General features: G+C 42.2%; 2 protein-coding genes across 4 annotated transcripts in view; both read left to right on the top strand.

Annotated features, from left to right (window-relative positions):
- Positions 1-15245, top strand: part of LOC6623062 (transient receptor potential cation channel subfamily V member nanchung) — a 78265-nt gene that overhangs the window by 6268 nt on the left and 56752 nt on the right. For 2 of the 3 annotated variants that reach the window (XM_002048022.4, XM_070208372.1), the window contains one exon: positions 6326-6413. In XM_002048022.4, coding sequence (XP_002048058.2) covers positions 6326-6335 — 10 coding nt within the window. In that variant the 3' untranslated portion in view covers positions 6336-6413. Of the gene's footprint in view, positions 1-6325; positions 6420-15245 lie in introns of those variants that run through there. The other variant, XM_070208373.1, reaches the window with a different exon arrangement.
- D (Dichaete) lies at positions 8134-10261 on the top strand. Its single transcript, XM_002048021.4, has one exon. The coding sequence runs from the start codon at positions 8386-8388 to the stop codon at positions 9628-9630; it is 1245 nt and encodes a 414-aa protein (XP_002048057.1). The 5' UTR covers positions 8134-8385; the 3' UTR covers positions 9631-10261.

The raw sequence follows: 15245 nt of genomic DNA, 5'->3' as shown, positions 1-15245 counted from the left end.
ATATGTCACACCAAAATTCCCAGATCTGGATTGGCTTTAGCCTCTTCTCTTATTGTTAGGCGTTTGATTCTCGTCACTCTCTTTCTCTCTTTCTGTCTGGGTCTTTCACTGCGTAATTATAGAGTCGAGGCGACTCCCGGCGAGGTGTCGAATTCGTTGCAAGCGACAATTTAATCACATGTTTTGCCAGGACCTTTGTTGGGCCGCTTCATTGTGCTTGCTAATGGGGCAGCTGGCAATGGGCTTCGAATTTACTTTACGTTGGGTGCACACAACGCCCACTTCCTTTTGTATTTTATGATATTTATTTTTTTTTCGCTAGGCTCTTGCCTGAACTCCCCAGAGCATTTTCCAGTCCAAGCATAGCCGTGCGAGTTTTGGCATGATCATAAACTTGGCCGTAAAGATCGCTAACTCGGCTTGTTAATTTTCCAGTCGTAAAATCGTGACTCGGGTAAAAACTCAAGTTCGTGCGGGTCGAGAAAGTTGGCAAAATTGTTTAATTACTCCGCACACAAACATTGTAAAACAATAAATGCCGCATGAGGGACATCGGCATGTTCCCGGAAAAAGATTCTGTTTTATGAGCTCCGTTTAGCGGCTTGCGAGGGGCGTTGCAAATGACTTTTAAATGCGGCCGTCTTGGCCCGATGATTGCTTTTTTTTTCTCTGTACGCATATTTATTTATTTGTATTTTTGTTGTACCTTTTTTTCATAAACTAACTATCGCAATTGTTTGGGTTTGTTCTTTTCCTACCGCGGCGCACACTTGACAAATCTTTCGAGCACAGCCAGCCGAACCCCAAAGGGAAAGTCCTTTGGGACTTTTGCCGGGCTAAAGAAAAATGCAAAAAGTATTCAAATCAATGGGTCCATTTAAATAAGAATTATGGCGCTGAGTCCCAGGTGAACTGCCCTAGACCTGCCCCCTGACCCTGCCACACAGCGCGCCTGCCTTTTTAATCTTTGCTTAAAATGTAAAGTTTGAAGCGTTCTTTGAGTTGATTTAAAGTAAATTATTTATGCAAATAAAACCAAACCAGAAAAATGCTAGCAATTTATTTTGACAGCCAGGCGGGCGTATGGCCGTGTGTGTGGGTAGAGAAATTGCAAGGGTTGCTTACCGATGAATCACAGTTCGATTCGCTTGACCCTCGTGAACTTTGTTTGCACTTTGGCTCTAACTTGGCATATGTAATGCTGTATTTAACACTGATTTAGCTCTGTTGCGAGCATTTTTCAACATTTTTTACACTTTATATTCAACAAGTTTTCGAGTATCTGACACTGTTTGGAATTGTCAGTTGCATGCGCACTTGTGGAACAGTTTTCAAATCATTCAATAACACATTCATACTTGGTTAGACTATTGGGTCTGGCAGATAATGCATTATTGGGCAGAAACTGCATAATTCGGAACTGTAGGAAAACTGCGTGAATAAGAGCCTCAACTGAAATGGTTTGGTAAAGCAAATATTCTTTTAAAGATTTGATTACATACTTAAAACATGACATTGCGCAACATTCTAAATGTGAATAGTTGACCAAGTTCTAATAAAATTAAAAGCTTAAAATACATTCGATAACATTTTGAACTCAAGCCTCGCTTTTCGTACCTCAAGGCGAGGCATTGATGCGAACTATGAATTGAATCATCCAAAAATTCTCGCTAGATTTGCAGGGCCTTGACTATGCTACTGTTTGGTTCCATAGCTTTTTATTCAGACACAATTTATACATTTATCTAGCGGCTTACTGCCGAATTCACCTGCCACCTTGGCCCTCTCGTGACCGGCTCCATCCCGCCACCTGCTGGCAGTTCGAATACGCCTCGCTTTGATTGGGAACCACTTGATGTTTATTTGCGGGGGTGCTAACAAAAAACCGCAAAGTTTTAATTGAATTTCCTGAACAAAATAATGTTTTGCCACTTGAGTCTCGCGGGAGAAGCTAAACAAACACAACCAACAACGCCACAGACTCACAGACAGACTGACTGACTGACTGACTGACTGGCTGGCTGGCTGGCTGGCTGGCTGATTGACTGACTGACAGGCGCATAGATAGAAAGGCGATAGAAGGTACGAGGTATGCATACATACTTAAGAGCCAAATGAAATAAATTCAATTCGCAAAATCAAATCACTTGAGTGAAAATACGCAACACAATCAAAAGTTGCATTAAAAATTCAAACCAAAGAAAACACAAACAAATGGAGCTTGGCAAATGGAGCCCGCCCATTGGTTAGTAAAGAATGGAATGGAAAGGTATTCGGCGAGAGGCGTCGAAGCGCTTTTCCCATTGCCACAATTTTACTTTGATCTTTGATAGCATTAAGCACGCGCAATATAACTCTTTGACTTGCGAATGCATCGAACCCATTTGCCAAATGACTGAAATTAATTACAAGAAGCCGCAGCAAAGCGGGCAAACGATGACAGCCAACGGGTATGCTCGACTGAGCTCAGCTCAGCTTTGATGCTATCGAGAGCTATCGCAATTGCTTGTCTGGCAAATATTCCCCTTAGTTAGCACATTAAACCCCATGTCTCGCTAGTACAGGGCATAATTATAGAAATATCAAAGCGTTTCTGGCCAGGCTGTCAACACTTTTGGTTAAAACTTGTGGCTTTGGGGTTGGGCAGCTGTCGCTGACAGGCCTCACCGCGTGTCACGGGCCGGGCCTGGACCTCATTTGCCTGTTGGTAACGCCTCCGCACGCCTACCCAAAACACAACATTGACGCTGTTGATGCTGATGTTGGTGTTGATGATGCCCCGAGGCAACCGCAAAATTTTGACACTTTTTGGGCAGCTAATTCCCTGGATTTGTGGGCTCGCAATTCGTTCCAACTGTGCTTGTTGGTCGTAAACACACACCGTGGGATTCGGTTACCGCGATGACGTTCTCGAAGAAATCGCGCGACTGAACTGCACTTCAAAAGTCGCTTTGAGTGGGCTCTTCGGGCGGCGACGTTTTGCGGGTCGAGCGACAACAATAATTAGACCTAAGCACTTGAAGAGGGGCCGGCAAAAATGCCAACCCCTAAGAATGACCCCCAAAGCAGCAATAGCCGCGTCCTTCTCTCGCTCTTCCTCCCTAAATTAATATATATATATATATGCAAAAAATATATAAAGAAATATGCTCAAGTATTAAACGAAAAGCAGCTCTTAAGTGGCCCGTTTCGATTACATGCCAAACTTAAGATGAATTCCGGCTTATGAAGTGCTTCTGCTGCGGTTCCGCCAAGGTTCGTCATTTGCCTGCAACCCTTTTTATTTCTCGTTCTGATTGAGAAATTAACGTCGTTTAGCCAAGTGCCTGACTTGGTACTGGGCTTGGGTTTGGGTCGGCCAGGTGAACAATGCCTCGGGTCTAGAGTCTTTTGCATATCCCGAACATTTCTTAGTTAATCTGTTATGACATCTAGTAGAGTTATGTAGGCAGTTATTGGAGGGGGAAGGTGTGTGTGAGGGGGGAGTAGCCAGTCTTTCGCTGGGCACCTAATGAGCTCAAATCGAGCATGCCTTATGAGTGCCATCGATATCCTACGCTCTGACAGCTCCTCAATTGCATTTGCATTGCCATTGGCATTTTCCCAGCCATTCCCATTAGAGGCGAGACATTCTCTCACAGATTCTCACACTTAGCAGCAACTGGAGGCGACTGATGACTTTCAGGGCGTTAAATGTGGGCTTACACATGTTTCGGCCAACATTTAATATCCTTCTCTTTGCGCACAAATACCGCAAATTGAATATTATGTGGAAAAGGTTAATTGTTTGCAAGGTTCTGGGCATAGTTGCCTTTCCATTTCCGTGCTGACCGGAAATGTTGCAACAAAAACACACACACGCACACAATGCAAGCAAAATGCATTGAATATTGTGTTTATTTATTATATTCATTTTATTTTTTATTTTGCTGTTGCTGTTTGTCTTTGGCAAACGCTGAAACAATTTGCACAACAAACACAATTCGAGTTCCGTTGAATTGCAGACAATAAAGGACGACAAAAGGACGCTGCAGCCAGTAGATGCTGCTGAGACAGCACAATGCCAGGACAATTGCCCAGCAGCAGCATCGATTCGACCTGGTCAACTCAGGTGAACGGGAACGGGAACGGGAACGGAAGTCGACTTGGCACATGGGAGTCTGCGATTCTTTGTTTGCCCTTCGAACTGTTTAGCCTTAATGGGATGAGCTGAAGAGTTAGTTGTAGCCAGAACATATTGTTCATTTTTCCCCTTACACAGAACTATAATTTGTTCAATATGCTCCATTTGAAAAGGTTGACATTTTTATGTGCTCCCAATACATAATATTCATAGCATGCCGATGAAGTTTACAAACAAATATTTGCTAAATAAGACAATGTTTTGTTTTCTCTTTGAGTTCTTCCTTTGTTTGAGGGTTCAAACCCACTCACTGCATCAAAGTTCTGCCTGCATTCGGTTCACGGCTCGAACCCACTTCTTGCCCTTAGGTAAACCTGATTATCCACATTTTTTATTCCAATTCTTATGTTTGTCTTACATTTGATATATTTTATTGAAACAATTACATTTAAATAAACATTTGCGCCTTGTTTTACCGAGAATATTGTAATTCTTAATTATTCTCATATACAAGATACGCGCTAGATTTGATTTTTATCCAAAATTTAAATGTACCAAATGGGTTTAGATAAATGTAAAATGGTTCGGGCCCAAGCTATTTATGCTCTATAGCTGAGTCTTACTCAAAAGTTTTGCAACTTAAGCACTCAATTTATGAATTGGTTCGTTAATTTTTTGGATAACTGTTTTAACCAAATTGTATTTCCGGTCTCAAACCCGTCTTGATACGTACCAACACTAAATATACTCATAAATTACATAAACCTATCACAAAGGCGCATAATTTTTCATGTTAATGCCAAAAAAAAAATGAAGGAAAATGCACAGAAAAATCTTTAGATTTCGTGTGCATGCAAAATGCTCTTAACTAGAATGACACGTGAAAAGCGCAAAATCTGTAAAGTAATCAAATGGACACGTTCGTCTAGGAAATTGTAATCAAATATACGCATGTGTGTGCGTGTGTGTGTGTGTGTGTGGGGGGTGCTGGGAAATGGACAGTGGGAAATGGAATATGCGAACTGAACAAAGGATCCGTCGGCTGCCAACTACGTGAGAAAATGTAAGTTAACCGTTGTCGGCTGGGGAAAGCAGTTTTTCCAAATGTTGTGTAATGCCAGGTGCCAGGGACGCGCATAGTAAGTAGTAAATCTTTAGTCTGGTCTGGCAGGTGAATGTGAATTAAATAAATACCAATTAAATCAAATGTCATCGGATGGTAATGAAACAATTCAATCAATTCGCAAAGTAAACACAATTTAACCTCATTTAATTGTCATTTAAGTCTCGCAGACATTCGCCTTTTGTTTTGCTTTTTATTTATCTTTATGATCTCATTATAATCATTGTTATTATCACATTTGCCGCATTGTTGCTGAATTTAATTTAAAAATGTAAAATGAAAAACGAGAAACGAATTAAATGAATTGTTTGCCTATGCCATACATATGGCCATATAAAATGCCTTACCCAGCGTCAGAGCCCCAATTCACAATTGAAGTATTCACAATGACATCAACAACAACAACAACAACAACAACAACAATAGCAACAACAACATATGACAAACAATGGAACGCGCGACTCTCGGGATTTAATGTAAAAAATAAAACGAATGAATAATAGAGAGCGCGTATTGAAAGCAGGCAGAGAAAGGCAGACGAGTCCTTCTAAAGGGTTAGGGCTAGACTTTCCATAATGGATTTCATAATTACAGAACTGTTGATTCTATTTGGACTCATTTGAAATTGAGTGCTCATAAGTATATGCCTGTAGCACCTGACGGCTTTGTCATTATTTTTTTTTTTTTGCACACGCAAAAGAAAATAAAAAGAAAACAAAACGAAACAAAATATCAAAACTATTTTATGGCACCTCAACGCCCCGCCCCTTACTCGCATGCACAACAAAAGTCCATGGCAACATTTGAATGCTAAATGCGAGATGCGTTTGGCAAAAAAGCAAAAGCCTGTCCTCCTTTCTGCCACTATCCTAGTTGGTGGCTCCCCCCCCCCTCTCTTCCCCTTGCTCTCCCCCTGGCTCTCTGTATCCCATTGCTAAGTGAAAAGTAGAATGGACAGAAAGCAAAACGCTAGCTGAACAAAACTTTTTCCATTACACAACACATCACGTTATTTTTTATTTCTCCTTTTCTATTTTTTTATTATTATTTTTTTGCTTTTTTCGGTGGACAACACAAAGGAAACGTTGAAAGCGCTGAAAGCTTTTTATACTCTGTCAGCAAAAGGATGAATTGGGTATATTAGTTCGCATGTGAAATGGCTATCAGGTGAGTAATTTTTCATGTTTCTCCAAGATCTAATAATTGTAAAAAGCCGTCCATGGGAGCTTACCATGTGTATAAATATAAGCCAATATTAGTATAAGCTGCAAAATATTTGTACAGTGTTGCAAAATGATTTACCGTCAGGCCTTAGGCTTGAGCATAGGAGGGCTATAACATAGACCTCGACTATTATGGAGAAAATGGACCAGCTTATTTTACATATGGGATGCTTTAGGCCAATGAAGGAGCAATTGACATGTTACATTTGTGCATGTACATGATATATGCAGACAAGTTGGATATTTAAGCTATGCTACTTAATATAATTGGTTATCAGCCAGCGCATATTGTACTCCTTCAGCCAAGAAAAACACTTCATTTTGTCTGTTTTTCTCTTCTTTTTTTTTTGCAACTTTAACGTTGCGCATTGTGTAGTTGAACGAAGAGCTCTTTCTCTTCTCACAGGTACCCATACAATCATGCTCATGCATATAGGTACACTCTATGTACATACTTATATAAATTCAGCTAACCATTCAGGGCGTTTTTCTCGTTCCTAGTTTTGTAATTGTGTTGTGTGGCGCATTGTGTCGCTTTTGCTTTTCCACTTTTCTTTACCAAATAAGTAAATAATTGCAGTAATATCCTTTCGAGCGCGAAATAGAAAGAAACGAACAACGACATAGAATGGAAAGCGTGTTTCCATGTCCTTTTCACAAACTAAAATGTGCTTTTCACACATATACATAAAAAACACACACCAACACCCGTACACCCGTACACCCACACCCACACAGACACACATACGCACAGATTCACATTTGCCCACTCACAATACACATGCGGCTTGTATATAGAACAGAGAGTAACACAGACACCCACAATGGCCAGGGTATACAAAAATTCACACCAAGGGGCCATTATGATTGGCTGAAAAGGTAAAGCCAACCGGCCACGCACACACAAGCATACGCGCACTCTCTGAGCGTATGTGTGTTTTTTGGCTCTCACACTTGCATATGTACATATGCACTCACACTCCCGAAGCTCTCTCTCTCTTTGGACAAACAACAATACATGCCGCGGAAGTGCAGCGCCAGGCAAAACAATAACGGAAATTGTGTGCCCACTGTTTGCGAAAAATCAATGCAATTTTAGAGAGAGAAAGAGAAGGAGAGTGTAGCTCTCTGTAGGAGCTGAATGCGGGAGTGCGGGCGCTCCAAATGAGGTCGCTGCGGCAAAAAATGGGAGCAGCGCAGCCAAAAACTACTAACAAGGCGACCAGACACGAACCGAGCCGAACAGTGAGCGAAATGTTATTGTTGTTGTTGTTGTTGTTGTTGCTGCTGCTATTCAGTCTTTCTATTGAACACACCCCTCAATGGGCAACAACTACAACTAACAAGGCGGCCGAAATAAAGGAGCCAATGGAACAAAGCCAACAAGCAGCGTAACAATGCACCAGCAACAGAGAGAAAAAGAGCGAAACATAGAGAGAGAGAATGAGAGAGAGCGAGCGAGCGAGCACAATGCAGCGTTGTAGGAACACAGGTATGCGAGAACAAGGCAATCTTGTTGCCATCTCGCTCAGGCATACGCACATACCTGTGCAGGGGGTTGTTGCTGCTGGCGCTGGTGTCGAGAGAGAAAGAGAGTACGTCCGCAATGGGCATAACAGAAAACTGGATTTGACTGTAGTCGTGTCAGTCTCAATTATTGCGCAGACAAATCAGTCAGTGTGTAGCTGTTGAGACGAACAGAAGCAGCAGCAAGAGCAATAGCAAAAGCAACAGCAACAGCAACTGATTCTGACAAGCACAAACGACATTACAGTAAATTAAACAAAAAATAAAAAAAAAAAAGAGACATTGTGAATACAGTGAAGTGACAAACAAGAGAGCAACAAGAACGCAAACACAGTGAACATTATATTGAAAACAATATCAAGTGATAAACGAACATAGAGACACATATAATGGCCACATTATCGTCACATCCCAATTATGGTTTCCATTTGGGCACCGGTCAGGGCCTGGAGCTGCCCTCCCCTGGCGACTATGCGTCCCAGGGCCTGGTCAATGCCCAGCTTAGCCCCAGCATGGACATGGATATCAAGCGTGTGTTGCATTATTCACAAAGCGGTGGATTGGCCGCCAGTCTGGCAGCCATGGGCGGCTCACCAGGTGCTGGTGGCCCAGGCGGCGTCAGCAGCCAAGCTGCCAGCAATATGAGCCACCATATGGCGCATCATATGCATAACGCCGTGGCCGCACAGCAGACCCTCTCGCCCAACAGCTCCATTGGCTCCGCCGGCAGTCTTGGCAGCCAGAGCAGCTTGGGCAGCAGCGGCATGGGTGGAGGCATTGGCATGGGCGCACATGGCTCGGGAGTGGGCGCTGGTGCTGGCAATGGCTCCATGCACAGTTTGGCCACATCGCCTGGACAGGAGGGACACATAAAGCGGCCGATGAATGCGTTTATGGTTTGGTCGCGTCTGCAGCGTCGTCAAATCGCCAAGGATAATCCCAAGATGCACAATTCGGAAATATCGAAACGTTTGGGCGCCGAATGGAAACTGTTGGCCGAGTCGGAGAAGCGTCCGTTCATTGATGAGGCCAAGCGCCTGCGCGCCTTGCACATGAAGGAACATCCGGATTACAAGTATCGTCCACGTCGCAAGCCCAAGAACCCGCTGGCCGCTGGTCCCCAGGGCGCACTCCAAATGCAGAGCAACATGAACATGAACATGAACATGAACATGAATATGAACATGAATATGGCACAACAGAAATTGGGTGCAGCCGGCGGCGGTCCGGCGGGCGGTGGCTACAATCCGTTCCATCAGTTGCCCCCATACTTTGCACCCTCGCATCATCTGGACCAGCCGTATCCGGTGCCATATTTCACAGGTTTCGATCCGCTGGCGCTGTCCAAGCTGCATCAGAGCGCGGCAGCCAACAATCAGACGCACAAGCATCTGGAGGCACAGCAGGCGTCACAATTGCCACCCACGAGCCTGAGCAGCTTCTACTCCGGCATCTATTCGGGCATCTCGGCGCCATCGCTATATGCCGCGCACTCTGCGAACGCCGCCGCCGCTGGACTGTATACCTCATCCTCGACATCGTCGCCGGGCTCCTCGCCCGGCACCATCACGCCCAACGGCATGGACGGCTCCATGGACAGCGCCTTGAGGCGGCCAGTGCCAGTGCTCTATTAGGCACAAGTGCGGGCCAAAGCTGTCCCAGAGTAAAGTACAATTTGCATTGTTGACGCGTTCCCAAAGTGATCCACTGGTTTTAAATCTTTAAAAGCTCTAACTAAGCCAATTACGATCTAGTAGTTCTCTATCTTTGATATTTCTCGCCCTATCAAGCAAAACGCTCGCAAAAGTCTAGTACAATCTTTGCACAAGAAAGAAACCGTAAGAAACATTCCTAGCCAATAAACATACATATTACCTAACATAATACAAATTATAATAATGTCTATAATTTATTGTCGCTAAACAAAACAAATGAAATACCTAATTGTAAATTAATTTTATTTAGTTCTAAGCGTGTGCTCCTTGTTGTTTTTATCAGCACCATCCTCATATCCTAGTTACGAGTATTGTGCCCCTAACTCAAATTGTAAATATCACGTGAATTCGTTATAGACTATAAAAACACGATCCGAAAATGGAAAGAAACAAAAACCACACACACACACACACATATTCATAATTGTATTAATAATTGTATTAAACTTTAAAAAGAAAACGTTAATATTTAAGGCAAAACAGCAAAATATTGAGAATAAAAAAACAACATTTATTAAAATGACAAAAACTCAACAACATTTTTAAGACTTCTTTCATGCTGAGAAATGAAACTCAAACACTTTTAAAGTGCAACACAATAATATCTTTGCATATATTGTTTATACTTTTTATATAATTTCAATACTTGGCATCTAAGTAAAACTTATTATATGGGATTATATAGTTCCAAGTAGCGAATGCCAATCCCAGATCGTTCTTTTCCAGATTTCCAAGTATTTTCCTCTGTAATATGCCAAGATTATATTGATTTGTTGGCTCCTTTCTAACATTTGAGTCCTATTAATATTAAACTTGTCTCCACGTGTTTCTCGAATATAAATTTCTCATATTTCTCAATATGCCATACAAATAATTAAATATAATACCGAATTACTGCTGCCCATTTTTGCCCGCAGTGTTTGCCTTGTTGTCGTTTGAAAACCTTAATTTGATTCGCACACAGAAATATTTGTGGTATTATACAACTATTTGGCGTTGTATTAATTTCTATTGATTAATGCGCTGTTTATTTTGTTTATTTTGCGCCTCGGCCAACAATAATCTGGGGTATACGAGATCCAAACAAAGGTCGCCAGAGTCGTGGAGGGTATGGTCATATGGCAGATATGCCATACGGGGGCCATTGTCTGGGCCCAACGGGGGGCTGGGCCATTGAAATTTTAGACGGCAAACAGATCCACACAGACCTCTGGCGATCAAATCAACGAGTTTTCAGTCAATTTTTATTATATTCAAACACTTTTTTCTTCTCATCTTAACTTGTAATAATAATAAGAATAATTGCGGTCATTAATAAATCCACTAGCATTGTTTCTCAACTTATACAACTTGTGTTTTTTTTTTTAGATTTGAGAAAGTGTGTGTGTGTGTGTGCGTGTGAGTGTGAAATGTGTTAAAATATCAAATATTGATTATTGTTTGTTATCATAGGCATTGTTGTAGCCGTTGTTGTTCCAACCGTGTGTTTTTTCATTCTTATGCTATTCTCCTCTCTATATAAAATTTCACAAATATTTACTTTGCATTGACGTGATATTGAATAATTATATAAAGAATGAATTTTAGGTTAAGTTGCTGGCTTAAGTTCGAAATGTTCTCAGGTAAAAAAATGAATCCTAAAACGGGTCAGACAGAACTCCACTAAGAGGGTTGGCAACACACACCTTGTCGATTGTATTCGAATATCAAGCTATTTAGAACCAAATGTATTGGGAAGAATCTTACAGCTCTTCAAATGGTAGCCCGTCAGAACAATGAACTTAATGTAAATTAGTTTGTGTGGTAAACTAACTAGTTTAGTTTAGTTATGGTAAAATGGTCTGTACTCGTCTTGCCCAAGCCTAGAATTTATGCGCAACGCGTCCTTTATGATATTTTTGTAAATTTAATCGATTCTATTGAATTTCATTTGCCAATGTTCGACTTTTTCAAATAATATATTTTATATTTTTTTATGTTGCGCTCACAAACTAAGTTTCGAGCAGATCTAAACTTTAAATAAATTATAAAATAAACTTAAATAAACTTAAATTAACCACTCAGGGGAGGAGGGAGGGAGTGGATTTTCCGATAAGTGCGAAAAACAATTCTAATTCATAAGCACAAAAATCTTCAAAAATAAGCTAATTTAGATGTTTCTCAGTTTTTCATTTAGTCATAATCCACATATTCAAACTTTCCAATAACCTTTTACATATATCCCATTAAAATGTAGCTTCCCACGGTTAAACGATTTTTATTAAAGGTCAGCTTGAGAAGGACAAGCGGAAGTTAGTCATTGTACTAAGCTTTTTAGTTGGTTTAATCTTGACTAATTCCGCATCGTCCTGTGCTAAGCCAGCAGCTCTTCAGCTAAGCAAATGACATATCTTTGATTTTATGACTGAGCCTCAATCCCATTTCCATATATGTACCTACGATGCGACCTATTTCTGCGATTTGTGTACGAAAATAATTTTGGAAAACAAAGAACGCGCACGAAAACAAATCTCAGTTATAATATTTTCCTTTTTTTACGACTTTATTGGCGGATTAGCGTCTGCGTCGCCGGAAAGCAAAAGGAGTGTGCAATGTGGCGGGATTGTGAGGTGTTTTATTTTCTTTTTTTTTTTCTACTTGGCTTTGTTTTGTTTTACCTGCTCGGCTGGCATTTCGGGACCCGGATTAAGCAGCGAGTTGGGCGTCGCGACTTCATTGCCAGTTTGGTGTCTGATTTTCGCCGTTTTTCCAAATGGTTTTTGTTTTGTTTGTCGTTGTCTTTTTTTTAGACGAAACGCTAATCCGGCGGATTAGCGAGACGGATTAGCACAAAGGTGATACAATTCGCTACAATTATTGTCGCGCGAGGTCGAAGGCAACATATCGTTTTTACATGGAAGGCTTTCTCGATGTCATAAAAGCATTGACAACAACGGCAATGACGACATCCAAGTCCTTCGCAGAGCGAAGGGGTCAAGAAGCAGTTGGCGTTGGCGGATTTTTCTTCTCCTTGTTGTTGTTGTTGTCGTGGTTGTTGCTATATTGCCATTGCTGTTTCACTCTCGACAGCCCCTGGGCAATATGGCGACAGCGTTGGCTGCAAGCGGGAGACCGAATAGGAGCGGGCGCACAATGTCTGCCGCCAGTCCAATGTCCTGCGTCTGGTTGCACAGCCTAATTTGTGGGTGGTGGCTTTTGTCAAACTGTTTCACATTTACCAATGCACAGGGGGTGGTTGCTCTAAGCACTGGCCAACAAAATAAAAGTTATATTTCTGTTCATATTATGTGATTAATGAGCTGCACTCAAACACGTTCCTAGACTCAATTTTAGAAAATCGCTATAAATTACAAAATGTTCTTAATTTTAGATCAAGAAACAACAAAAATTCAAAAGTTAAAAATTTTATTTTAAATTTAGATAAACCTTTTCTTATACCTACAGACAATTTACAAATGAGTATAAATTGATGCACATATGTGAAAATGATTGTTTAAGTTTAAGTATACAATCTCTCACAATCTCGCACAAAACAATTTTGTTGTTTAGTGTGATTTATACGCTGTTCGCTTCGGCTTCTGCCCGGACGTGAAGCATATTGTTGGGGGTGGCGCGTGGTTGACAAGTAGCAAAGCGTGGCGGCTTTTAAGTGCTAGTTTGACATTTTTTGCGGCAGTCGGTCGTTGCTGCTGTAGTTGTTGTTGTTGTTGTTGTTGTTATGGGCAACCGAGCTAACCAACCAGACCGTCAATAAGTCGCAGCTAACAATTAATTAAAAGCCTCTACACACAGCGCACTTAGGCAAATGAGCAGCCGAGCGTTGAGCGGCCCACGAGGCGTATGCGCTATGCCAACTGGGACATAATTTGTCAGGGCGCGTCAAAGCAAAAGGCAAATGGCAAATGGCAAATGCAGCGGGTAACCAACTGCAGGAGTAGCACCAGAAGCAGCAGGCGCAGCAGCAACAGACGAGGAGGCAGCCAAAAGGATAACCGCGTTCCAGTCTGCCCAGAGACTCGAGACGCGCTCTCAAGTGTTGTCAACAACGTCATTAACATGGCACGACGCCAAATGGAAATTAAATGATGATAAATTTGCAACAAGACTCGACTGATTTGCGTGCGGCAATAGCGGCAGCAACAGGAGCCTCGTCTCTGGCATTTGCATAATAAGCAGCGGAAACTGCGAGGCGCATTCAGTTGAACAAAATTTGATTAGGTGCGAGACATTTCATTTGTCAAGCCAAAGGAGAAGCGACCTGGCGTCAACATCAGCATCAACATCAACATCAACATCAACTGTGGCCACCGCTGCGGCGCGTTGTGGTTGCGGCGGTTCGCTGGCACAACCCTCTCTGGCGGTTGACATCGATTGATGAGCCAAAACTGGCCGCCCATGTGGTGCTTCTTAAGTGCCAAAACACTTTCTATGCGATTGACGAGCCGTGCGAGATCTGTGAGGAAGCGGGTGTTATGTTCATTGAGGCAGCGGGACTTATGCCAATAGAAAATGTCCAGAGCTGAGCAAGTTGAGCTGTTAATTACTTCAAGAATTACATGATTACAATTGTTAATTAAATAATTAGGTAATTACAATTGAAGAAAAGAACAAGTTAAAACTAAAAAGTAGGGCTCAAATCAGAGTCTTAGTTCACAGATATGAAAGAAGGTAGCTCTACGAACTAAGCACAAGGAAATTGATTAGTTCAAACCGTGAAGCGAGCCACTAAACATTTGCAAGCGGCTTGAAGCAAAAACATTAAAAAAAGTAATAAAACTACCTTAAATAAAAATAGAGAATAATATGGAAAAGGAAAAGCTCAGTGCGCATCAGTGGATAAGGGGTTAAAGCTGCTGGCAGGCGTCCAGTGTTCACATGACAATGGCTGAGGGGATTTGAGGCGCGGTGCTTCCTGTTTTCATGAATCTCCACGTGCTCGCTGCCACATTATGGATGGAACGCCCGCCCGCCGGCTAAGCCTGCAGCCGGTTGAGCCATTCATTGTCAGTGGCCAGTGCGCATCTTCGGGCAGAAGCATCCTTAGCCTCATCCTGTGCGACGTTAAATGCGGCTGTCTAATGCATTATTGTTCCTGTCCAGTGAGATGATGTCGACGCGCTTGACGATGAGGATGAGGACGAGGACGAGAGAGCAGTAACAGTAACGAGGCGCCTGGCTTTATGGAATTTCATAACTGCTCTCGAGCGTAATTTGTTTCCTGTTTACGCGCAGCAGGACATTTCGCATCCGCGTGCGCATTGGCGTATAAATTATTGCCCAAATCATGAGCCAACCACCACCAGTGCACCATTAATGCATAGTCAGATATAGCCATGTGACCCGCCACCCTGTGCCCCACCCCCCATTCCCAGGTCAGGCTCAAGTGTTTGCCCATTAATTTGCTGGTTAGGGTGGCAGCTTCTACGCAGCTCGCTGCAAATATTTGCATAAATTTGTAATAATTTTATCGTCAATTTGTATTTTATTAGCGTGTTGCGAGCCACTCAACTATACGAACCATCTACCGCCCGCCC

Source organism: Drosophila virilis, chromosome 3 (assembly GCF_030788295.1).
Source record: "Drosophila virilis strain 15010-1051.87 chromosome 3, Dvir_AGI_RSII-ME, whole genome shotgun sequence".
NCBI classification, from domain to species: Eukaryota; Metazoa; Arthropoda; class Insecta; order Diptera; family Drosophilidae; genus Drosophila; species Drosophila virilis.
Note: the sequence above shows the minus strand (reverse complement) of the source record. Positions and strands in the feature narration are given on the sequence as shown.